A 22,402-nucleotide genomic window follows, 5' to 3' on the forward strand; every position below is an offset into this window, starting at 1 on the left:
TGGCTAAGTGTCTGGTGTGGCTGTGTGGATGGAATAGTGGCGCCTCACGCAGCAATCACTGCCTGGATTCAGTGGAGTAAAACCCCCGATAGTTATCAGGTATTTTCAAAATATCGTTTATAGTAAATATTTACGCCTGGGAAAAATCCCTGATTTCGGGTATTTAGTTAACAGTTTTCAAATATTGCCTTTAAGTAATTAAGCAATGGTTTACGACCAGGGAAAAATACCCGATATCGGGCATTTTTATTCATGTTTGCTGCCTGTGTGGTATTGATGAAGTATGGAGTAGGGGGATGTTATAAGTTAGTCCTATAGCTTTTCTAATCCTCTCTTTAGCGGCCCTGGTGCACCCGTCTCATCAGTGATTTCTCCACGGTGGACAATATCACTCTCCCTTAAGGCGATGGCTGGAACCACCCATGAACCACATGAACAATGTCCTCCATGCCATGAATACGACCCCAAGGAAATCTTACATCCAGGGCAATATATCGTCCCTTTGGTCCATTCCTTCGAGAACTCCGCCCTCATCCAGGAGAGGGGCTTCAGCATGATCTGATCACACTTTGCATCTCCTGGATACGATGGCGGCCTGTATGGAGGCTCAGGAGGAAGATGAGGATGAACATAGCCCTCAGCCGCAAGGGCAAACCTTTGGGCCTTATTTAGTCGGCGACAACCAGCTGAAGGAATTCACTTACTTGCAGTGCCTGCACCGAATGGCATGTGAAAGTTCGGTTTCCACCTCCTGCTCAACCCCAGCTTGTGCTCGCATGTACTCATCTTCATACAATAGCCTCTCCGCTCCTGGAGCTTTACCCCTGAACCTAGCAAATTCGACTGAGAGAAGTCAGCGCAAATCCCAAAAACTTCTGTTGCGTATGAACGAACCTTCTTTCTTATGTTGCCATCGACGATACAATTCCTGACCTTCAATCACATCTGGAGTGCCCATCTCATGGTATAGTTGAAGTTGCTCATAGAATCCAACGTTTGGTTCAACTACAGGGCGCCCTTCTCTTGCAAAGGCCAGGGCTTTGGCAGGGTCAAGGTCTCGGAACCTCCATAACAGATATGCAAGCGTAAACGTTGCAGAGCGGGATTTTCCCATCGCACTTGAGGCTTGGTTAGCATTCAATTCCTCGGGGAAGATAAACACGACCAGACATACCAGTGCACCAAGACTCCTCCCCCACCTCTCAAGGCGTCATCAATAAATTTATTGGTCTTAGGGAAGAATTGGATAATATCTTCATCTTCATCATCCTCAAGCTTGATTTGAAAATGCTCATAACCGTCGATCATCGCGGGTTCCATGTGGTAATTGATGGCAGAAAGGACATGTGTGACTCCAGCTTTGACCAAAGTCTGTTTTCCATGCAATGCCATCAACCTACAACGGTCAGTTGGTATCCGATCAGAGCCAGGAGTTGTACGACCTACCCTCCAATGAAAAGCTTCAGCTCCCCCGGGACTTTATCAAAGAAGTTCATCCTTGGTCTTCCATTAATCCAATCCATGCGTCATGAAAGGACACGCCGATATTGGCGTTTACAGCAAGAACATGTCGGTCCATAAGGACGTTGAATCTGGACGTCTTCAGGGTCGGATCGGACCGCAGACCGAGGTTAGCGTTCATATCGTTCGGGATGCCGACAACAGGAGGTGGGTCTCATTTGCAAGTCGCGGGGTTTTAGCGGGGTTGTTATTGTTCACAGTTGAAATATCTTCCCACCAGTATTGTTATTACTTCGCCAACAACTGTCGGTCATTACGGAATACTTCAAACCAGTATCAATGAGTTGACTTGGTGTCTTGGTCAGGTGACGTCGACTCTATCTGATTGCAGCCCTCTTCAACCTCACCTTGCACTCCATCACCGGACTTCCTCACTCTTCTACTGGGAGCTTCGCGTCTGCCACTATGCCTGCCTCTTGAACCGTTGCCAAGTTCGCTCAATGCTGAACAACGACCGTTCTGGTGCTGTCATTGAACAAAGATATCGTGCCAGGACAATGAGACTCTCGATTAGACACTACGGTAGCTCGCGTTCTCGGCGCACTACAGTTGGTACCCTAGGATCGGACTCCGCGATAGGTTAATGAGCGGGTCGCGGAAGAGATATCAGACATGCTGGAGTGTCACAGCGAAGCGGGCCCGCGATCTACCCGCCTAGTTGTACTATACAGCATGATGGGCGAGTATGTTAACGAACCTAGTGCTGAGGAATCATCATTTGTCAACTACACCCATCATGGGCATACCTGGGATTTGCCGCGAGTGTCGCCAGGGCTGCAGTGCCGGAACTTTCAACTACACCAGCCATTAAGAATCTATCTCTCCGCCTCACCGCGACCTCGTTCAGGGCGTATGACGATGTCTCACAGAATCGAAGTTGTGGAGCACTACCCTGTATTCTTATCCCTTTCTATATCGAGTAGGGTGTTGCGTGGTGACGCGATCGATTGCGCTGCTGGTTTGATGCCGGTCATTGAACGAGACGGGCGTTCTGGGCCTGGGGATAGTGCTGCTGTGATATCGGATTCTGAAACTGCGTCGGCGGCTGGATAGTTTTCGACACCCCTCTATATCCACGTCACTGAACGGGAGCGATTCCTAAGTCGCCAATACTCTCTAGGCCCCCTCAAAAACCTAACGCATGTTTCATTTTTCGTGATGCCAGGGTCGGACTATTTCGAGGCTAGCTGACCTCGATTACTCTCAACTACTTCCTCTATAGTCCTCTGTTTTTTGTATTGGCGACGACAGTCAAAGATTGCCAATTCTGTGAGTGCATCTCCTGATTCGCGGGGCCAGCTGTGGGTAAGGTTCCTGACCTCCAGTTGCCTGCGATTCAGCATGGGTAGCTGTACAGTTTGTTTCTCGCACCCCTTTGATCCTCCATCGACATCGTCGGACTGACAACTATAGATCAAGATACCATAGCAGAACTATGTGTGCTTAATGTCCCAGCGGCCTGTTTCATCCCGCTGCTCGACCCACACCCCGACGAGCTGAAGCGATGGCCACGGGAGGACACCCGTACACACCATTGGCAATGGCATGCGGTTGGCTTCGTCTTTCTAGGCGGAGCGAATGGGGTCGGAGCTCAATATCTCCATGTCTTTGGATAAAACTGCTCCGTGAGGGAAAGAGTGAATCGGAGATCCGCTCGTGAGAATTGAAGAGCTGCGTAAAGTAGAGCCTGGTACCAATGGAGGCATGAGACGAGACATCGCTGTCGTTTAGGGATATGCCAACGACGCCATCGGCTGCTATCGAGCGTGCCGTCTCGCATTCGCGATTCAAGTGCTTGTTAATCAGACCCGTTGCTTCTACCTCGAGTTTTTAGAAACGTTCCCAACACCGGCCTTTCTTGATTCCATCAATTTCCAGAAGGATTTCCCAAGCTTGAGCAGATAGTCTCGTCTGATACCCAAACCTTCCCTTATCGAAGCTGCTGCTCCTCTCTCCATTCCCCGCAACATGCCGCGACGAAGCCAAACAAGTACGCTACGACTTCAACTTGCCGAATGTCGGGAACCGGACCCAAGCACAGGTCCTTGCTGCAGGTGTGATTAAGCCCTTTGCAGAGTGGCTTTTGGCCCCCAGCACATTCGGTCTCCTGGATTCCAGCAACCCGTTCTTCGACCGACTGGTTGCGATATTCAAGCAACCAGGACTCGTGGCGGAGGAAATCGTGTGCGAACTCCTCATCTCCGTATCGATAAATCGACGTTGCTCGAGGGATGGCGGATTCGGGACCCCGCTACAGTTCGGCCAGGTCGCCTATCATAAAGCAACTGGATGCAACGGCGTGTCGCCATAGAGAGGTGGCTTGCGCGCGCCGTATGTAATGAGAATTCTGTCATGGATCAGCGATCAAACCGCAAATCAAGCCACATCTTTTCTCACTGTCCTTGGAACCTGTTCCCGAAAGCCGGGCTTCCAACGTCCGGCCTTTTTTTCTGCGTTCCAGACATTCGCGACAAAGATGAGCCGCACGTCAAGAGTGAAGCCGAAATCTTCCATCCGCCACCCGTGCTGCCCTTGTTTGGACCCAACCCCGAGAGCGATGAGGAGTGAGTTCCGACACGCTGTGACTTCTAAGATCAACCCACCTATGATCCTCGCTTCCGTGTGATCTCTGCTCGACCAACGCGGGTAGAGAAATGACACACTCCCGGTATGTGGAGATTTCCGAACTCATGGACGGGGTGCTAGACGAGCTATATTCGGTCCCTAAACCCGCGTTTCTATCGCTCCGCTGCTGTGATGCGCCACGACCCGCCATCTCCGTCTCTCTTGTTGCTGGAAGATGGTTCTCTCCATCAATGTATATGGAAGCCTCATTCCGTCTTGCTCAACGGCTTGGCCTCTTGTATATTCTCATATATGTAACTTTATCAGCCGCCCATGCTTTGGGTCCCCTTGGGTTAGTTCAACCAATTTCAGAATAACACCTAGGTTCCGGTTGCCACTGTTCGAGGAACGGGCCAGACGATCTATTGGTCGATGTTTATTCCCTCTTCCCGCCAGAAATCCAATCCTTTTATAATCCTTCACCGTAGCCTCCCACAGTGCCAAGTTTACAAGACTCATCGCCGCCCGAGTTCCATTCTTGGAGTTGGTGCTCCATAAGAACAGCACCTGAGGACAAATCATATGGTGAGAAATGATAATGCCCCTCTTGAAGACGAGAGAACGAAGCGACGTCGTCAATAATATGGGTACCTGAGGAGTTCCGTAGACTTGACGCCACTCCTAGTGCCTGTAGCTATCCTCCGGCCGGCCTTGCCGACTGTCGTGCCATCAGTGGCGGGGTTGTTCGAGCTCCCACGCACTATCTCCAGTGTCCACATCACGTTCATCGTTACTCATCATGCACGATCTTTGAGTCGCAAACATTAGATATAATAGCCTCCAGTCTACCCTTGTCTTTCTGTTTGGACTCAAAATCTTGATTCTGCAGATCTGCTATCCCGTTCAGCTTCCAGAAGCGGTCACAAGCTATCGACGTTAAGATGCAACCACCAATCCGGATTGCCATTCTCGAATGTGACACACCTCTGGAAAAGACAAAAGCAAAGTACGGTGGATATGGAGGAGTGTTTAAAACCCTTATGGTCGGTGGTGCCAAATTGCGAGGACTTGATCCCGAAAGAGACTTGGAGATGACATCTTGGCCTGTCGAGAAAGAGCTGCAGTATCCCGAACTGGAAGACATTGATGCGATCATGCTAACTGGATCCCGTAAGCTCCATTGGCCCCGAAAGGATGTCATACAGAAGCTGTGGAGGGCTGATGGTTATTTGCAGGATACAATGCTTTCGACAACACTCCATGGATAACTTCGATAGTCTCATATCTTCGTCGAGTCCTCGAACAAGACAGAGTCCGTATAATCGGAGTATGTTTCGGGCATCAATTGGTTGCCCGAGCACTTGGGACTCCGATTGGCAGAAGTGACATTGGATGGGAGGTCTCCGTGTGTCCAGTCGAACTCTCGCCCGAAGGACAGCGTATTTTTGGCTTGTCAAACCTAAAAATCTTCCAGATGCATCGAGACGTGGTCCAAGAGGTTCCCAAAGGGATGACTTTGTTGGGTAGCAGCGCCAGGTGCGATGTTCAAGGATTTTATCAAAAGAACCGAGTGATTACGGTGCAGGGGCATCCGGAATTCAGCAAAGAGATTGTATCAGAGCTTCTGTACGCGAGGCATGAATCCGGGATCTTTGACGACGACGAATATCAAGACGCAATGCAAAGAGTCGGAGATCAGCATGATGGAGTCAAGATAGCTGCTGCATTTGTTTCATTCCTGCTCGAGGAATAGAGCTTTCAGTGGATAGAACCAATTCTTATTTCTCAGTAGTAGAGTCTAGTGCAGCTAAGTACCGTACATTATATTCAGGCAACTGACAGGCATTTTACAGACAGTTGATATTGCGGGGCCTGACATATCCTGCTTACCCGATGATAGAAGGGAACATATTTTGTCGCATATTCCTGTTATATGATGATGACCTTTGTCCCTCTTCCGCTAGACTCTGGGTTTAGCACCTCTTCATACCAATTGTGCCACAATGATTGAGCTGACATTGTTCAGCAATACGTTCATAGATAGCGTTCGGAGGACTGGAGCCATCGACAGTTTAACGCTGCTATAGTACAGTTTCTCGCATGCAAAATGTCAGACCCTGGGAGTTTCCAGTCTCGACACCGACAAGATTCTGCCTGACCCAAATTTACACCAAATTAACCCTTCCCATTGTTGAGAGACGCTCACTGTCGTATATAGTTTGACCTTTCACATTGTCTCCCTCGCGTTCTATAGGGCCCTATTTGGAGGACTCACAGTACACTGATGGTCGAAGAATGGCAGTGGCGAACTTCATGGGTTGGAGGTGTTCAATATCCTCCCAAGAAGCAATGCCTCAACATTGTCGCCTTTCTTTAACACCCCACTCCCAGCTGGCAAGCAAAGAAACGCGTTGGCACCTTTGAAACTCCCGATCTTGGAACTTCTCTGACCGCCGGTACTCACAGCGCGAAGAAGGCCATCACTTTCAGCAAAGACGATGCCACGACAGTACTCCGGCCTGGTGGGGTCCATCTTAACTTCTTCATCCAGCCGGACATTGACTCTTGGAAGACCAAGAGGATGGATGCCACTTGCGTGATGTAGAGAGGGTAGAACAAAGAGGTTAAATGCGACCACCGCACTAGCAGGGTTACCAGGGAGTGAGAATATGACTTTTCTGACTCGTTCCCCGTCGTCCCCCTTGACCGTGACGGTCGCAAAAGTCGTTGGTTTGCCAGGTTTCATGTTCACGCGACCAAAATGAATGGTTCCGCCCAAGGAGCGTTCAATGGTAGGTTTTAGAAGATCGAGTTCGCCCATGGACACTCCCCCAGTTGTGATCAAGACATCACATTGGCGAAGAGCCAGCCGTAGATTTTCTTCTAGGGCATGGATCCTGGATATTGAGTTAGTTGAGGCTTAAACATGAATGAATAGGAGGCGTACTTGTCGGACACAATGCCCAAGTCCACCGCCTCGAATCCGTTGGCCTTGACAGATGTTAGAAGTATCGGGCGATTCGTATCTCGAACCTCGCCTAGCTCCAGCTGTCTCGCTTCGTCAAAGTCAATGATTTCGTCTCCTGTGCTCATCACACCAACGATGGGCTTTCTGTAAACCTCGACCTCCTTCGCTCCAACCGAAACAAGTAGTCCAAACTCCCCACCGACCATACTGATTTGTTCTCCAGATTTCAGGATAGTAGATCCCTGGCTCACGTCGCTACCAACTTCTCGAACATTCTCTCCTTTCTTGATTTCATCTGTCAATATTTCCACGTCTTTCTCTTCTTTGCCATCGTCTGTAACAGCGGCTACGGCCGTGTCTTCTACCATCACGACTGCGTCTGCACCGGATGGAAGAGGGGCCCCTGTCGTGATCCTTGCTATTTCACCTTCGTTCAGGACCCGACCCTGCCCCTTTGCAGCATGAGAGACGAGCGCAACCGGGTACGTTCCTGTGGAGAACTTGGGTTGACCTTTGGGAAAACGCACGGCATAGCCGTCAACAATACTTGCTCGAAATGCAGGAACGGGCTCATTCGATTGAATGTCTGATGCAAGGACGTGACCGAGGATTGATGGGTCGACTGCGCGTATTGTCTTCACTGGAGGCGGAGTGTGTTCCGCTACTAAGGCGAGGGCATCTGGAACTGATAGCATCGGGTATGGCGATGATCGAGCTCGCCTTGTCGGACCTGCTGAAGGGTCATTTGACGTAGGTCGATCTTTTGGGTTTGTATGTGCTCTGGGGCCATGGTGGCCATGATGGTGGTGACCATGATGATGGCAGTGAGATGGTTCTAGCAAATATAAGTGGTCATGACTGGCGTGACGGAATTGAAATGGTATACGTTCGGATGAGCCCTTGGTCTCGGGCAACCTGACGCCTGCATCTTTCTCTAATTTCTCAATTCCTCCCGCATGAAGCGATCTTGAATCTTCCCCTTGTGCCTGGATGCACGCATGAGGCAGGAGTTTGAGGACCGCTTCGAGGTTTTCTTTGGCCCCTTTTGGCGATCCTGGAACAGACAGGATGATGGTTTTGTTTCGGACTCCTGCCACGGGCCTTGACATCATTGCAACTTTCATCTGTTAGTGACCTGATTTCTCTAGGGTATGACCTGATCTTACACGGCGTAATAGCTAAGGAGGACGATAGCATTCCATGGCTGAAGAAACGAGTCATTATCTGTGGTCCAAACCAGGACTCCTATCCAAACTCACACTAATCCTGGAGCATGCTTATGAATAAGAAAGCTCAACGCCTGCGGTATGTCAATTATCATGCAATTCGAGGTCTAGTAACACGAACCTCAGGAGTTTGATCTTTCAAAGCAAATCCAGTCCCGCCGCTTGTCACCACCAAATTCATTACAACTTCTCCATCGGTCCAAAGCCTTACGGCTCGTTGTATCTCAAGGACATTGTCCGGTACGATCAAAGTTTCGGCAATATCCCATTGTGATGAAACACTACGGAAGAGCTCCTTCAAAAGTGGAATAGTTCGGTCGGTTGATGGGTCCTTCGTAGCTGTGTCGGACACGATTAATATCCCCGCTCGCAATTTATTGCGGTCAGCCATTTCCTCCGTAGAAAATGATCAATAGTGGCAATTGTAGAATTGTGAAGCTTGATGTTTCTTTCGTTCTGGGAATAACTAGAGGAGTGCGGTACCATATGGAAGTAGAGTTATGGCCCGGAAGCTCTGGCCATCGTGCTTAAAGCTTCAAGCTTACGACACGACGCCACGAGCCCACGAAGATGCAAGTCCGTAACACACAACAATACTGGAGAAATGAATATAAAGTTTACATTAAGTGTACATGCCATATCCGCTACCGCTTTCATGTCCAGATCCACCGTGACTGCTAAGTCCGAAGAACGCCGTGCAAGCACAATGCCTCAATGTCATCCCTAAACGCAATCTACATGATCCGAGGATGTCTGTCACGACCATGAGTCTCGATATTCGAGTATTCCCTGGCGTCCTAAGCTTCATAACATCCGCTTGAATATTCTTGAGCTCTCTGGCCAATGTAACCGATGATATGCCCACAGTTGGCATACTTCATTTGAAGTCAGCAGCCTTTCCTGACACCAGCAGCCCAATGATCAACCCGAAGAGTCCGAGGACCGAGCTGAAGATTTCGATGACGAGGATTTTGACAAAACTGCAGTACCATTAGCATATATCTTGCCATATTTCAAGTGGTACTAACAGTGTTGGATCCGCAGCATCTGCAAGAGCCGCACTACTTCCGTTGATGCCGACAGACACGCCGCAAACGAGATTACAGGCTCCAACTGTTATGCCACTCCAGAATAGAGCGTATCCCGTATAGTAGTTCGATGCTGAATAGAGAGCATCGCCGGAGACAGGTGTGAGTTTCGCTGAGAAGACGATTGACATGATGACGCCGTAGATGGCCACGACTTCACAAAAGATGATGGATATCAGATTCTTTGTTCGTATTCGAGGTGCCTTGACACCGCCGCCGAGGATAGATGAGCCGGTAATGAAGATTCCCCTAAGGACAAGTTTTAGTTGGAGTTCATCAAAGGGTTGGACAATGTTCGTACCATGCGGCACCAACAACTGACAGGCCAATACAAAGCCCTATGCCCATATCCGCCCATGCATAAGGAGATACGCTCTCGAGAAATCGTCCGACCTAGATTCGTTATGAGGAAAGGCCTGCTAGTATCGAGGTGATCGTCTTACATTGAAATGCTCTCCCTCACCCTGGAATAGCATGTCTGAATGGGATGTTAGGCAACATTGAATCGGGATGGGGATGATCACTTACACAGGCCAATCACACCAAGTGTAACGCCGACACCACCGACACCCCATTTGAGTGACATTGTAAGGACGATGAATATCGATCCTTTACGAGGGAATTGCGAGCTTGGAGAAGCATAAACCGTGCTGTTGTCCGGATTGATCTTGGAGTCCGGCGGAGTTGGTGATGGCCATGGTGGAAGCTCATTCACGATCAACAGGGATGGGAGCTGGCACGTGATATTGTGATCAGACACATCGAGCACAGCCACAGAGACTTCCGCGCCACACATCCCACCTGACGCCACACCTGTCCCGACCGCCGACTTCACTTCAACTAGAGGAGGTGAGGAGTTAACCACCTTTCATCTAACACTCACTTCCACAACAAGTGCATCCCCTCGCGCTCGAAGCAGGATATCGTTGATATCACCTCCATCATTTGACCCTGCGGGTCCGCTTACTCGCCCGTGTTATCCCTCAGTACCCTCGTCCAAGATGGCGGCTCAACCAAAGAATGAGAACTTCTATGAGCTATATCGTGTTTCGAGGTTTGTAATCAACTATCACCAAATGAAACACCCTCTTACAGGATATCTGGTAGCATCGGCACGACCCTCGCAGATACCATTGACGACATGATCACTCTGAACAAGCTCGAACCTCAGATTGCCATGCGACTTCTTGCGACTTTTGATCGAGTCATCGCCGACGTGCTGTCCTCCCAGGTCAAGTCGCGAATGAGTTTCAAGGTGTGTACCATACTCAATGCCACCTGGAATCGATTCTGACCCGTATAGGGCAATCTCGACACCTACCGATTCTGCGACGAAGTCTGGACCTTCGTTCTCAAAGATGTCAAGTTCAAGATGGACAATCAATCCCCGCTTGAGGCTAGCCGGATCAAGATTGTTTCCATGAACAGTAAGCCTGGTGGAACATGATATGGAATCTTGTGCCATCTAGTACGATGCCTGGAGCATTGGACAACCCATCACTTGTCACGGCCCTGTTATCTTATTAAACCCGGTGCCATCCTTCCCTTCTCACCTTGATCGATATGGATCATTGCCCGACCGATTTATGACCATCACTGGAGTTGCATGATGTGGAGTTAGGATGATATCTTTCTCACAGCACTTATGTGTATAGGCAAGCTACACAGGGATCGATATGGCGAGGACGATCAGGGCATCCAAGAGGTTGTTGCTGAAGCCGAAAGCCAACGAAGGCGGAAAAAGCGGAAAACAAATCATCACCTGAGCAATGGGATTTCTGCATCTACATCTACACGTACACCCGCGATGATCGATACACATGCTGCCAACAATATCCCGGTCAAGCCTGACCTCACATCCCCTTCCAATCAACAATCCTGGCATTCTCCATGGGCAGCATGGGCGCAGCGGCTGTAAAGGAGTTTGAATTATACACCGTCGATGTGGGTGGCGGCTTCGATTTCAGCAGTCTGACCATACCCACCTAGTCTGCTTGAGACTTTCAGAGACGGCAGATATGTCATGAATGTGGATTCTCGGGACACAGGCCGAAGGGAAAGGGCATATGGATGGAGCAATCAAACAGAATACGTCATCAAATTGAATCCAATCATTCCGTTCAATCAAATAGTCTGACCAAGTTCATCTTTCTCATTATTGACATCGCTTGGCTGCTCTGCTCGCCATGGCCAGTAAACAATCCGAATCTAAAACAAATCCATTGGGGTATCATTTTTGCTGTCTATTCAACAACGTTTCCCCCATGCCAAATTGGTGACGCCACGCTTCCAAAGCACAATGCAGATATTTCAGTCCGAGGTTAACAATGCTTGGTGCTACCGCTATACCTTGCTCATGCTGATAGCCTCCAGGTATTGCTCTCGAGTCATGGAAGCATGGAGTGCTTCGCTTTTGCTTGAAGATTCGATGACTGTGGATTCCTGATACGCATTCGCAGTCTCCTCGCTCTCCTCATCATGGAGGATGAGATCTTGCCAATCTTCCTCTTGTGCACGCTGGAGAAGCGCCTTGGAATTGGCGGAGTTGAACGGGTCATTATCCTCGTCGGTAGATTTCATAACTTGTTGCACGGCACGCGGTTGCTGTTGCTGACGAGGCTCATCGGCTTCGCGTTCTCGGCGACGATGGAGGTTTTCCATTCTTTGCTTTGCGTCAAGGTGGTGGAATTGTGGTCTCATCTGGATGATGCCGGACACGGGCGTAAGATGCAGTTCCCCTGTAAGAATTAGCCCGAGATCGACCGTGGGAAACATCGGGGTTTCTTACGTCCTTGAACATTCCCAAGCATGTAGTGAGGCATTCCTAGATCCTGCTTCAAGATCTGACCCCCAACCACCATCTTGTTCATCACCTCACCACGGGCCTCCGATGTAGCAAAACGCTCCAACCGGTCCATGATCAATGTTTCACGGTCTTCACCATCGGCTTCTTTGTGGACCACGGCCCCTGTGCCTTTACTTCCGAGGCCGGAGGATGGTCCGAATGATGCGAAACCCTCCTCTTTCGACTCGTGAACTGCATGACCCCATCTCACACCTTTCTCGCGATCGAAGTTGGAGTGGGTACCCACGGAGAGGTCAATTTCTATGAATCCAGACTTCGGCTTGACTCTTATGGCTAGAGGTTGCTGGTTCGTGACATCGTAAGGTTTTTCTTTGGGTCGATTCGGATATTGTAGCATGTAGATGTTACTCGATGTCGAGACGGTTGGTTTGATGAAGATGTCATATTCTGCAACGACTGGATCCTCATCTTCGATATTCGACCCCTCGATTGGGTCCTCTGGTACTGCCATTGCTGTTATCGAAACAATCCAAAGATGCAAATATATTGGTGTTGTGTAAGTGTGGTGAAGGTCAATGTAAAATGGAAATTCTTCGAGCCCCGCTGAAAGATCCATGCCCTCCTCCATGTTTGATAATATCGCGAGGGTCCAGAGCTACGACTAACTTCATTCGCCTGCGTCATCCAAAAGCTGCGACTAATTCCCATCGCACGAACCTATTGCATATCTCCCTTCAGACTCTTCGACGGAAATTTGATTTGAGGCAACCCCATCGTCAAATTGGACAGCTGGTCGCTCATGGAATAGGGCCGCAGCCTGACTTCCGACCGCTCCGGACCTCTCCCCACAAGGGATCTTCCTCACCATGGCATATATTGCTCCAATACACAGGCCGAGCAGCGTGAGACATGCTCTGAAGTTGAACTTTATTGATCCAGAAGAGGAAGTTCTGGTTGTCGCGTATGGAGCCTATGTCCGCATGCTTATAATAGTTCCTGACGGGAGGTAGCAAGTCGAACCGACTCGAGTTTCATTCCATCTCCGAAGATGGCCTCTCCCTACGGCATTCGAGTTCTCTATACGGCCGTGTACGAATGCTACAGAAGATTCGACCGCCGACATCCACCACCGATCACCTTTTCGTAGGCACCGATAGGTACATGTACTTTGTGCTGTCATGGAATGCAGAGACACAGCAGCTTCAAACCGAAAAGAGCTTTGAGGATCTAGCAGAGAAGGGAGCTCGTGATAGTCAGTTTGGCGATCGATGTCATATCAACCCGAGCGGAGAATTTATGACATTGGAGCTGTACGAAGGCATGATCACCGTCTTGCCCATCGTACCACCGAAGAAGGGCATTGCCGAATCCGAAATCGGGACGCTCGGTGAAGCAATACAATGCAGAATACCGGAAATGAGCGTTTGTTCGTCAACATTTCTATATACTGCACGACAGGGTCCGAAAAATCCACCGAAACTCGCCATGCTCTACGAAGACCTGCAAGAGGACCGTAAGGTCGTGGTCAAGAACCTATGGTATACACCCGCCTTGGGTAGAGACGACGTGGGGTCGGTCGAATGCAACTTTGGAGATAATGAGGCGCAACCGGCTCATTATTACGATCGAGTGGAGAGTAGACCCCGGGTGGAACCACAATCCAGTCACCTTCTACCGGTTTCCCTTCCCCCCTATGGGATGCTGGTGCTCGGGCAGGCTTCCATCACCTGGATCAACGATACGAACATGCACTCCGAAACCGAACCTTTAGTGGAACCGACCATATGGCTCAGCTGGGAGCAAATCGATTCACAACGCTATATTTTGGCAGACGAGTATGGGCGAATGTACATGCTCATGCTCCTGGTACAATCCGACTCGATTTCCTGGAAGTTGGAGAAGATTGGTCAAACCAGCCGAGCATCCACTTTGGTGTATCTCGACTCTGGTTTATTGTTCATCGGATCGCACGAAGGCGACTCTCAAGTGATCCAGATTCTAGAAGGATCCATCCAGGTGGTCCAAACCTTTGCCAATATCGCCCCGGTTCTCGATTTCCAGATTATGGATCTAGGGAACCGTGCCGAAGGTCAGATGAACGAATTCTCCTCTGGTCAAGCACGTCTTGTGGCTGGAAGTGGTGCATGGAATGGTGGGAAGCTCTGCAGTGTTCGAAGTGGAGTCGGGATGGAAGATCTTGCCGTCCTCCCGGATGTTGATCAGCCCACCGCCGTCTTTGCACTCAAATCTAAGCTTGGAGAGTATGTGGATACCCTCCTAATCACTTACTTGACGGAGAGCCGCGTGTTCTTTTTCGAGGATGATGGGGAAGTCAGTGAAGGAGACGATTTCAAGGGCCTTGAGCTTTCTACCGCCACCCTCCTTGCTCGAAATGTCGGTGACCGGATTATACAAGTCACGAACGACTCCATCCGGATCAACGATATTGATAGTGGTATGGTCACCTCGACATGGGCTCCTCCGGAGAATAAAAAGATCATTGCTACCTCGGCCAACGATACTCACATTGCCGTCTCGGTATCGGGAACCACTCTCTATATTTTTTCCATCGACACGCTCTCCATCCAGAGTCAGAAAGAATTCCCTCCCGAGTCACAGATTGCGTGCCTATCTCTCTCTCCTCTCCTTCCTGACATTATTTGTCTTGGGTTCTGGGGAACTGGGTGCCTATCAATCCTTCGGACGAGAGATCTATCCCCTGTGAAAGTCATCCCTCTAGAAGATCGAGTCGTGGATACTTCTCCGATTCCACGATCCGTGCTCATTGCGAAACTTGGACCGTCTCATGACCCGACGCTCTTTGTGTCCTTGAGCTCCGGTTTGGTCATTTCGTATTCCATTTCCATCGTATGCGATTTCACAAATCGAAAGTCCGTCATACTCGGTACTCAAGCAGCGTCTTTTACTTCAATCCAAAGACGATTACGAGGGGAGTCGTCAGTTGAAAGCGTGTTCGCATTGGCAGATCAGCCTTCCCTTATCTATGCAGAGTTGGATGAAAGTTCGAGGCAGTCCGAACCCCGACTTATATTCAGTGCAGTCACAGCATCCACTGCGAGCGCGATCACTCCGTTTAATTGCGCGGCATATCCTTCCGCTGTTGCCATCGCGACCGATGGAGAAGTTCGGATTTCTCTTGTTGAATCATCACGATCAACCCATGTGCAATCACTTCGAATTTCCGAAACCGTTCGTCGGGTCGGTTATTGTTCGGATCGAAGGCTATTCGCCATTGGCATCATTGGTCGACAGATCGTGGAGAATGTCGAAGAGATGAGCAGTCGAATCGCTCTTGTCGATGATTCCCTATTCAATGAGCTCGACTCGTTCAAACTTAAGGGCGAGGAACTGGTCGAATCCGTGACATGGGCGACCCTTCCGGACGGAGGATCTGGAGAACAAGAGTTCTGCTTCGTCGGGACTAGCTTCCTTGAGAATGATCCCAACAATGAAGATTCTCGTGGAAGAATCATTGTCTTGGAATGTACACAGGATCGAGTCTTCAAAAAGGTCGCCGAAGTAGCACTGCGAGCACCATGCCGATGTCTAGTCGCCTGGCATAACGGGGTAGCAGCTGGTCTACTCAAGGCGGTGACTCTCTTCAATCTTCAATATAGCAGCGAAGGTCGACCGAAGCTTGTGAAACAGGCAAGTTACCGTACTGCAACTGCTCCTATAGATATGGCCGTCCATAATCGATCCGGAAAATTGGTTGTTGCCGATTTGATGAAATCCATTGCTGTCCTCCAGTTCATTCCAGGAAGGGTTGGCATGCCGGATCGACTCGAAGAAATCGCGAGACATGATCAGACTTTGTGGAGTACTGCCGTTGCTGCTGTGGGAGAGAATCATTGGCTAGAGGCTGATGCAGAAGGAAATCTGTTCCTCTTGGAACGGGATCCAGCCACTGAATTGGAGCTGGAGATGAAGAAGATCCGTATCAGCGCAGAGATTCGACTGGGTGAGATGGTGAATAAGATCCGATCGATTGATATTGGTGAAAGGGGGGGCGTGGTGGTGCCAAAAGCTTTTGCAGCGACGGTAAGTTTATTGGAGATGTAGAAATGATGGCACTAATCCTTGACAGGCGGACGGTTCCATCTACCTCCTCGCCCTGATTCAGCCCAGTATGCAAAACCTTTTGATGCAGCTTCAGGACAATCTTGCAGAGCTGGTGAAGAGTCCAGGATATGTTCCTTTCATGCGATATCGAGCAGTGAAGACTCAAGTGAGAGAGGAGGAGAGGCCCATGAGGTTTGTTGATGGCGATATGATTGAGCGGTTCATGGATTGCTCTAAAGAGATCCAACAGAAGGCAATTCAAGGCCTTTCTGTTGATGTCGAGACAGTGCAGGCCATTATAGAGACATTGAGGAGGCTGCACTAGTCGGTCGACTTGTCAGTCTTCATCTAGACCTACACGATAAGAAGAATATTTTCCAGATCAGATGTCTGTTTTCATGATCCCTTCATACGTGAATGGCTCTTCTCATCTTCTGAGTCTTAATCCATTTGGCATTCTTTTCTTGACACCCTATGACCCGGAAGTCCTCCGACATGCTCTACCTTTACCATTGGACTCTGGCCGTTGGGATCTGGCCAAGATTTGAAGTTTGGTTATCGCATCATGTTACAGGATGAATCAAAAGTCTCGACCCAAGTATACATCTTGTGGCGAGCCCCAGCATTCGTTTGCAGGAAATGAGTAACTGACCACCTCACTGAACACATGGTCCGTCCTGATGATACCGGAGTAGTACGTAGTCGACTTAGTGAATTGCGTTCTCTGTATATGAACGATACCACTGGAGGTTTAAATATTTAAGAACCATAAATACCGTTGACGAAAACTAGAAAACCCTGAGTTCGTGAATTATTCTTGATCCAATATGGTACTTTGTTGTTCGGGTAACATAGAAATTTGAATCCCTGTGAACTCACGATCATTGACCAAGCACATCCCAGTTCCTTGCTCGCTTGGTCATAATGACTCGCATTGATTTCCCAACCTCTATCAGGTGATAACTTTTTTAAACTCGCTTCCTTTGCACAGAAATCGTTGATGAGTCTGCCGAAATATACGACCAATTTCCCAAGAGCGCTGTGCTTTAATAAACCACTTCTAAGGCGTCCCTATCTCGTTCTCAGAGCCCCGCCATTCCGTTCGACACGCCGCATCTCAACTTCGAAACCTCCGATGGCGGCTGCAGCTGTTTCTGCTGTTGAGCAGGCGAAGCGGTTGGCTGCCGTTCAAGCCGTTTCTGAACACTTCTCTACCAATTTCAAATATGTTGGAATAGGCTCCGGAAGTACGGTCAAATACGTCGTCGAAGCAATCGCTGCATCACTTGCTAAAGCCTTCCCGGCCGCGTCGACACGGCCTTCCGATACACGGAGCACAAGCGCTACGAGCGCATACGATATTCAATTCGTTCCCACTGGATATCAGAGCAGACAAAGCATCCTCGATTGCGGATTGACCCCTCTCCTCTTCGATCATCTACCGAACGACGTCATCCTAGACGTTGCCTTTGACGGTGCTGATGAGGTGGATGATGACTTGAATTGCATAAAGGGTGGAGGGGCATGCTTGTTTCAGGAGAAGTTGGTGATAGAGAAAGCAAAGAAGTTCGTCTGTGTCGCAGGTATGAACCCATGGTGGAATTTCCGCCAATTGCTAATTGTGGTCTAGATTATCGCAAGGCTCAGAGCAGGCTCTTGACCGTCTGGCCTTCAATCCCAATCGAGGTCGCTCCAATTGCTTCCCACATTGTCTTGATGGCGTTGGAAAACCTGGGTTCAGTAAAGCCTGCTGTTCGAGCCGGAGTCCCGGCGAAGTCAGGACCACTCAGGACCGATCAGGCTTTCTATATCATCGACGCTCCTTTCCCCACCCTGCTACTTCGGTCCGATATCCAGGGACCAGATGATGGGAATGGGAAGAATGGACGATGGGAGGTTTCAAGATTGTCAGAAGCGATCAAGAACATCACGGGTGTCCTAGAGGTCGGCATTTTCAGCGGATATGACGGTTACGAGACGGAGAAACTTGGCCTAGGGAAAGGCGGTCAGAAACCTGTTGCGGTATATTTTGGCATGCAAGATGGGACCGTCACCATCCGAATGTCAAAGAACAGGTAGGCATCACCATGATTAATGAAACTATGAATAGACGTTAGCGGGAATTGGACCTTAATTCGCATAGTCCTCAATAGACAAGAATTGTTCATCATCATCCAGTGTCAACTCCAAAGCCACGGACTCCCTCTTCCTTGAAAGAAGTGGCAGGTTCCCAGAAACACAAATTCCCAATAGACCCATGCTCGACAGAGTTCACCTATTTGTAACGAATCTTCTGGTGATGATTCTCCATTATACACAGCTTAGTCCCCCCGACACCCGATCCAGACCTTCGTTCGTACTGATATTTCCCTTTCGCAGTGTCTGGATCATTTCATTCTTTAGCGTAAATGTTTGCTGTCCGAGGCAATCCATCTCCACTTCCAAAACGATGCTCTTCAGTGCCTCACGTCTATCGGGAAGTTTCAAAGCAACTTGGGGTTTTCTGGCAAAATTCTTTGGGTTAGTTCGTGTAGCCTAGACCTCTGGTAGTTATCCGTCCACAATAGAATTGATCTTGATGATACAACCAACTCATCGCATTGATACAATAGTCGAAAAATCAACAGTCCAGTCATATTGTCCAATTACCCCAGCAATCGGATCAAGAGTGCATGAGTACGGACGGAAGCGAAGGCAAGGACTGGAATGAAGCAGAGAGAGACGAGTATCCCGCGTATTATCAGTGTCAAAGGACTCCATGTTCAACTTCTGTCTAAATGCCTTCCTGACTTCTTGCCTCTTTGATGCGGAGCAAGTCGGATATTACGAACTGCTGCCATTGTCGCTACATGGGCCTCCGGTGCGGCTCCAAATGTCCACCAGCCAATGCCTTCAGTCATAATGCCAATGGAGTCTCCTATAGAGAACAATATGCTATTAACTATCAAGCACTGTTTCGACGTACTCTTCTAAGGGCCATCGAAATGAGCTTCTATCTCATTCTTCCTAAACCGGAGACACATAATAGACCCGTACTTCCATCCTAATATCTCAAATTTTTTGGCATCCATAGGAATAACTAACTCACAATCGCAATTGAAGAGTACAAAACTTGAAGAAAGAGTTCGCGGGTTGAGAATGAAGCAAACAAATAGATTCGTATGCGGTCGTATGTCAATGCTCTGATTCGATTGTGACGTCACTGAATAGAAAAACGTGCGGAAGACGGATTCGATATAGTAATGAACTGAATAATATAACTATCGAACAAGGACACTAGTCATTTGAGACCAATAGGTTCATAGAGTCACAACAATCGTCCACTTCCATCCGACGGGGACACTACCCTGCCGCCTGAGTAGTCCTGGAAACCGGGTGTTAGGGCTGAATATCAAATTGCCACAAAGGTGTGGGCCATCATCAAGAAAACCTCAGCCCCAGAATCCTATCCTGATTGCCCTGGGCCTCCAAATTTATCCAAGGTGTCACGCCCAGGTCCGCCATGGTCTATCATGCCCACTTCCCAAGTAAGCTCATGATTCCCATACCAAACACTAGCGCAAGCAATGCCGCCAGTGTCGTCGGCAGACCAGCCCGCTCTAGCCGCCCGCCATGTATCCAGCCCCTAGCCCACATCTCCACGAAGGCTACCCAAGCTAAAATTCCTGCGGATAATACGTCTAAAGTACCGATGGCTATGACAGCGGATTTGTCATTACCATTGAAGAGACTTAGGACGCCAATGCCAATGCCCTGATGAACAGTCAAATCAGTCAAATCAGTCAACCCAGGAATTAAGACTTGGCTAGGTGAGGGGTAAACCGGGATGGGGATGGATACCATGCCAATTGGAGTGATGACAGCAAATATTCCAGCTAAGATTAACTTCTTCATAAAAGATAATTTAGTGTTTGGGATACCAGAGAAGACTGTGCCGAGAGCCACCCCTTCAAACATTTGATGGAAGGCGATTACGGCAAACAAGGTACGAAAGAATGAATCATCGGCCACGACACACGTAAGTCCAATGACTATGCTACTTAGCTCCACTTCTCACAATCTCTAGATATGGGTAGAACGTACGCAAAGAATGGAATACGATTCCTGCCTCTAGGACTCCAGCGCTGACAGCGTCTGAAGGTGGCTGATGAACTCAAATTTGAGGTACCATTCGCGGAATCGCCATCGCTTCCTTGATGTGGACTCGAATTTGAGCTGCCATGTGCGGAGTCACCATCGTTTCCTTATTCTGCGATGCTGACTTCGCCACCGAAGGGGTCGAGGCAATATGTATCTGCGCCGTGTGCATGACATCCGGTGTATGACGCTGGAAGGGCTGAGTGCCAGTCGCGGTTACCTAGACCTGGAACTCTGTGATACCAGCCATACAAAATCTACGAGTCAATTAGTAGTTTGTATCCTGTCACTGGAAATGATACCACGAACTGTGTAGCACCATGCATATGGCATTCTGAAATTGCAGTAACGACCTGTGCCGAAGATGTAGCCTCTGTTGCTGTGGTCAAGGTCTGCCCGAAAGCAGTCCCAACTAGGAACAGCCCAGGAGCACTTCTTCCAAGTAACATTGCAACTATTAAACAAGCGACTAGCAGTCGTAGGCGAACAATTTGTGAGAGAACAATAATTTCTTAGTGGGGAGCACTAGAAGAAAGACGTGGACACTGAATGATAGAAACTTAAAGGAAAGTATTCAACAGTTGAACTCTTAAAGCAGTAAAATTCCACGGCAGCAACGGTTCCGTAAACTCTTCCAGTTCTTATATAGCGAAAAGATTAGGATAGCGTTGTCACGGAATCATGACCCTGTCCTACTGGTGAATATTCTCCTCTACTGGAGCAGCTGTTATCAAGCTGATTCGTATTTCTAGCGGACGTATTGCTCGGCTCCCGGGCCGGCCATTGGCGTGGAGCCAACGCAACCCAAGAATCTGTCATCTGCCCTCTCTCCTGCCTCAATAGACTCCCTCTCGAAACAGTGTGCGGGAGAGGCTATACCGTAGCTGCATCTCCACTAAATACTTACTTTGCTGTCGACCTTCTACACCGGCTCTTCCACGCCCCCCAGATCAACGAGGATACCATCAGTCGTTACTCGGAAAACTATACTGATGCACGGGTTCTAGCTCGAAGTGGCCCTACCAAGTCAGCGAGGGACAGCGAGGCCTTACAGCTGTTTGCCATTGACATTTATGCGTATGATGTTGCGGTACCGGGCGCCGGGTGTTCTGGGGATAATGTTGCAAAGCGTATTGCCAGCTCTATGTTAGAAGCTCTCAGTAGTACCGCTCCATCCACAGCCGTTGGCAATATACCAGTGGAATCAGTGCCTCTGGGGACGAACCGTCCGCCAGGGTCGCAACATGAAGGGACGCCTACCAATGCTGCGGTAAGATATGCCCTCTGAATTGCACCAGGACTATGGCTAAATAATGTTAGGCGGCCTGTCACACCCATGCTGACGGAGTTGTTCATTGCGGATCCGATTGATGACAATTCGCCAGAGGCGAGAGCTGCAGTTGTAGTCATAGATAGAGCTCCGAAATGAATAAATGAATACGAATATGGCCCTTATTCATATTCGCTCTTCACGAATATGAATAATATGAATATTATTCATATGAATATGCCCAATATTCATATTCATATTCGTATTCATATTTATTCATATATCTCTCCGGGAATTTGTTGTTCCGGGCCGACCCGTTTCCTCTTCCTATAGTTATATGCTATCGTCTTGCTTGTCAATAGACAGATTTCAGTCCAGTTCCTATGCCAGAGCATAGGCAGGTGTTTTTTGCGCTGCTTTGAGCCGTGCTGCGAATAGCCATGACTTTGGATCCCATATATCCCGTATGTCTAGGTACGGGGCCCTATTCAATTGCAGGTAGAGAGCGATTGAAAGATTGCCTCTCATTCCCAATATCATTTTTATTCAAATTTCTGCGCAAACAACCTCTCAAACGTCAACGCTGTCTAAATCCTCCAAAACCTATTGAATAACTATCAAATTTGCACTGGGAATAAGTTACATGAGTTGACACGTTAATGACGCGTCAAATCATGTACTCGACTATTGGTGATAGAGAATGGCGGTTTGTTTACTTGAAGCCGCGAATCCTGGATT

The 22,402-nt window shown here is 48.9% G+C and overlaps 10 protein-coding genes across 10 annotated transcripts; 5 read left to right on the forward strand and 5 right to left on the reverse strand.

Annotated features, from left to right (window-relative positions):
- Positions 1–312: 312 nt before the first annotated feature.
- On the reverse strand, positions 313–1,496 carry P152DRAFT_401389 (phosphatases II; the record flags this gene model as incomplete). Its single annotated transcript, XM_033676609.1, has 5 exons — positions 313–655; positions 705–843; positions 895–1,118; positions 1,175–1,396; positions 1,447–1,496. 5 exons carry the CDS (start codon positions 1,494–1,496, stop codon positions 313–315), a joined length of 978 nt encoding a protein of 325 aa, XP_033532140.1.
- Positions 1,497–4,852: 3,356 nt separating this feature from the next.
- On the forward strand, positions 4,853–6,131 carry P152DRAFT_460650 (class I glutamine amidotransferase-like protein). Its single transcript, XM_033679962.1, has 2 exons — positions 4,853–5,256; positions 5,322–6,131. The coding sequence occupies exons 1-2, from the start codon at positions 5,028–5,030 to the stop codon at positions 5,837–5,839; spliced, it is 747 nt and encodes a 248-aa protein (XP_033532141.1). The 5' UTR covers positions 4,853–5,027; the 3' UTR covers positions 5,840–6,131.
- P152DRAFT_460651 (uncharacterized protein) lies at positions 5,912–8,753 on the reverse strand. The gene is made up of 6 exons (XM_033679963.1): positions 8,402–8,753; positions 8,314–8,354; positions 8,221–8,258; positions 7,941–8,171; positions 7,034–7,889; positions 5,912–6,983 (listed from the first exon to the last, which is right to left on the reverse strand). The coding sequence occupies exons 1-6, from the start codon at positions 8,669–8,671 to the stop codon at positions 6,398–6,400; spliced, it is 2,022 nt and encodes a 673-aa protein (XP_033532142.1). The 5' UTR covers positions 8,672–8,753; the 3' UTR covers positions 5,912–6,397.
- A 125-nt stretch (positions 8,754–8,878) lies between these two features.
- Positions 8,879–9,846, reverse strand: P152DRAFT_460652 (vacuolar ATP synthase subunit C; the record flags this gene model as incomplete). The annotated part of the gene is made up of 4 exons (XM_033679964.1): positions 8,879–9,260; positions 9,309–9,617; positions 9,670–9,761; positions 9,812–9,846. Coding segments are annotated over 4 exons (539 nt in total), but the record flags the coding sequence as incomplete, so codon positions are not given.
- Positions 9,847–10,369: 523 nt separating this feature from the next.
- On the forward strand, positions 10,370–10,815 carry P152DRAFT_401379 (transcription initiation factor IIA, gamma subunit; the record flags this gene model as incomplete). Its single annotated transcript, XM_033676607.1, has 3 exons — positions 10,370–10,422; positions 10,476–10,623; positions 10,672–10,815. 3 exons carry the CDS (start codon positions 10,370–10,372, stop codon positions 10,813–10,815), a joined length of 345 nt encoding a protein of 114 aa, XP_033532144.1.
- An 887-nt stretch (positions 10,816–11,702) lies between these two features.
- P152DRAFT_100857 (uncharacterized protein) lies at positions 11,703–13,035 on the reverse strand. The gene is made up of 2 exons (XM_033673552.1): positions 12,157–13,035; positions 11,703–12,106 (listed from the first exon to the last, which is right to left on the reverse strand). The coding sequence occupies exons 1-2, from the start codon at positions 12,800–12,802 to the stop codon at positions 11,712–11,714; spliced, it is 1,041 nt and encodes a 346-aa protein (XP_033532145.1). The 5' UTR covers positions 12,803–13,035; the 3' UTR covers positions 11,703–11,711.
- A 147-nt stretch (positions 13,036–13,182) lies between these two features.
- Positions 13,183–16,582, forward strand: P152DRAFT_401442 (putative UV-damaged DNA binding protein; the record flags this gene model as incomplete). The annotated part of the gene is made up of 2 exons (XM_033676612.1): positions 13,183–16,236; positions 16,283–16,582. Coding segments are annotated over 2 exons (3,354 nt in total), but the record flags the coding sequence as incomplete, so codon positions are not given.
- A 502-nt stretch (positions 16,583–17,084) lies between these two features.
- Positions 17,085–18,489, forward strand: P152DRAFT_508792 (ribose 5-phosphate isomerase; the record flags this gene model as incomplete). The annotated part of the gene is made up of 3 exons (XM_033682598.1): positions 17,085–17,103; positions 17,406–17,840; positions 17,888–18,489. 3 exons carry the CDS (start codon positions 17,085–17,087, stop codon positions 18,334–18,336), a joined length of 903 nt encoding a protein of 300 aa, XP_033532147.1. The 3' UTR covers positions 18,337–18,489.
- Positions 18,490–19,767: 1,278 nt separating this feature from the next.
- On the reverse strand, positions 19,768–20,395 carry P152DRAFT_401349 (uncharacterized protein; the record flags this gene model as incomplete). The annotated part of the gene is made up of 3 exons (XM_033676605.1): positions 19,768–20,010; positions 20,098–20,288; positions 20,341–20,395. Coding segments are annotated over 3 exons (489 nt in total), but the record flags the coding sequence as incomplete, so codon positions are not given.
- Positions 20,396–21,172: 777 nt separating this feature from the next.
- On the forward strand, positions 21,173–21,682 carry P152DRAFT_491586 (uncharacterized protein; the record flags this gene model as incomplete). Its single annotated transcript, XM_033682170.1, has 1 exon — positions 21,173–21,682. A coding segment is annotated over one exon (510 nt), but the record flags the coding sequence as incomplete, so codon positions are not given.
- Positions 21,683–22,402: the final 720 nt, after the last annotated feature.

Source organism: Eremomyces bilateralis (assembly GCF_010015585.1).
Source record: "Eremomyces bilateralis CBS 781.70 unplaced genomic scaffold P152scaffold_18, whole genome shotgun sequence".
Lineage (NCBI taxonomy): Eukaryota > Fungi > Ascomycota > Dothideomycetes > Eremomycetales > Eremomycetaceae > Eremomyces > Eremomyces bilateralis.

Excerpts from the sequence above, each read along its gene's own strand:
- P152DRAFT_460650 (XM_033679962.1), top strand. The coding sequence starts at position 5,028 with ATGCAACCACCAATCCGGATTGCCATTCTCGAATGTGACACACCTCTG. Across the intron at positions 5,257-5,321 it reads GATCATGCTAACTGGATCCC|GATACAATGCTTTCGACAAC; the intron begins GTAAGCTCCATT and ends GGTTATTTGCAG.
- P152DRAFT_100857 (XM_033673552.1), bottom strand. The coding sequence starts at position 12,802 with ATGGAGGAGGGCATGGATCTTTCAGCGGGGCTCGAAGAATTTCCATTT. Across the intron at positions 12,107-12,156 it reads GCTTGGGAATGTTCAAGGAC|GGGAACTGCATCTTACGCCC; the intron begins GTAAGAAACCCC and ends TAATTCTTACAG.
- P152DRAFT_460651 (XM_033679963.1), bottom strand. The coding sequence starts at position 8,671 with ATGGCTGACCGCAATAAATTGCGAGCGGGGATATTAATCGTGTCCGAC. Across the intron at positions 8,259-8,313 it reads AAGCATGCTCCAGGATTAGT|CCATGGAATGCTATCGTCCT; the intron begins GTGAGTTTGGAT and ends TCGTTTCTTCAG. Across the intron at positions 8,172-8,220 it reads CTCCTTAGCTATTACGCCGT|TTGCAATGATGTCAAGGCCC; the intron begins GTAAGATCAGGT and ends AACAGATGAAAG.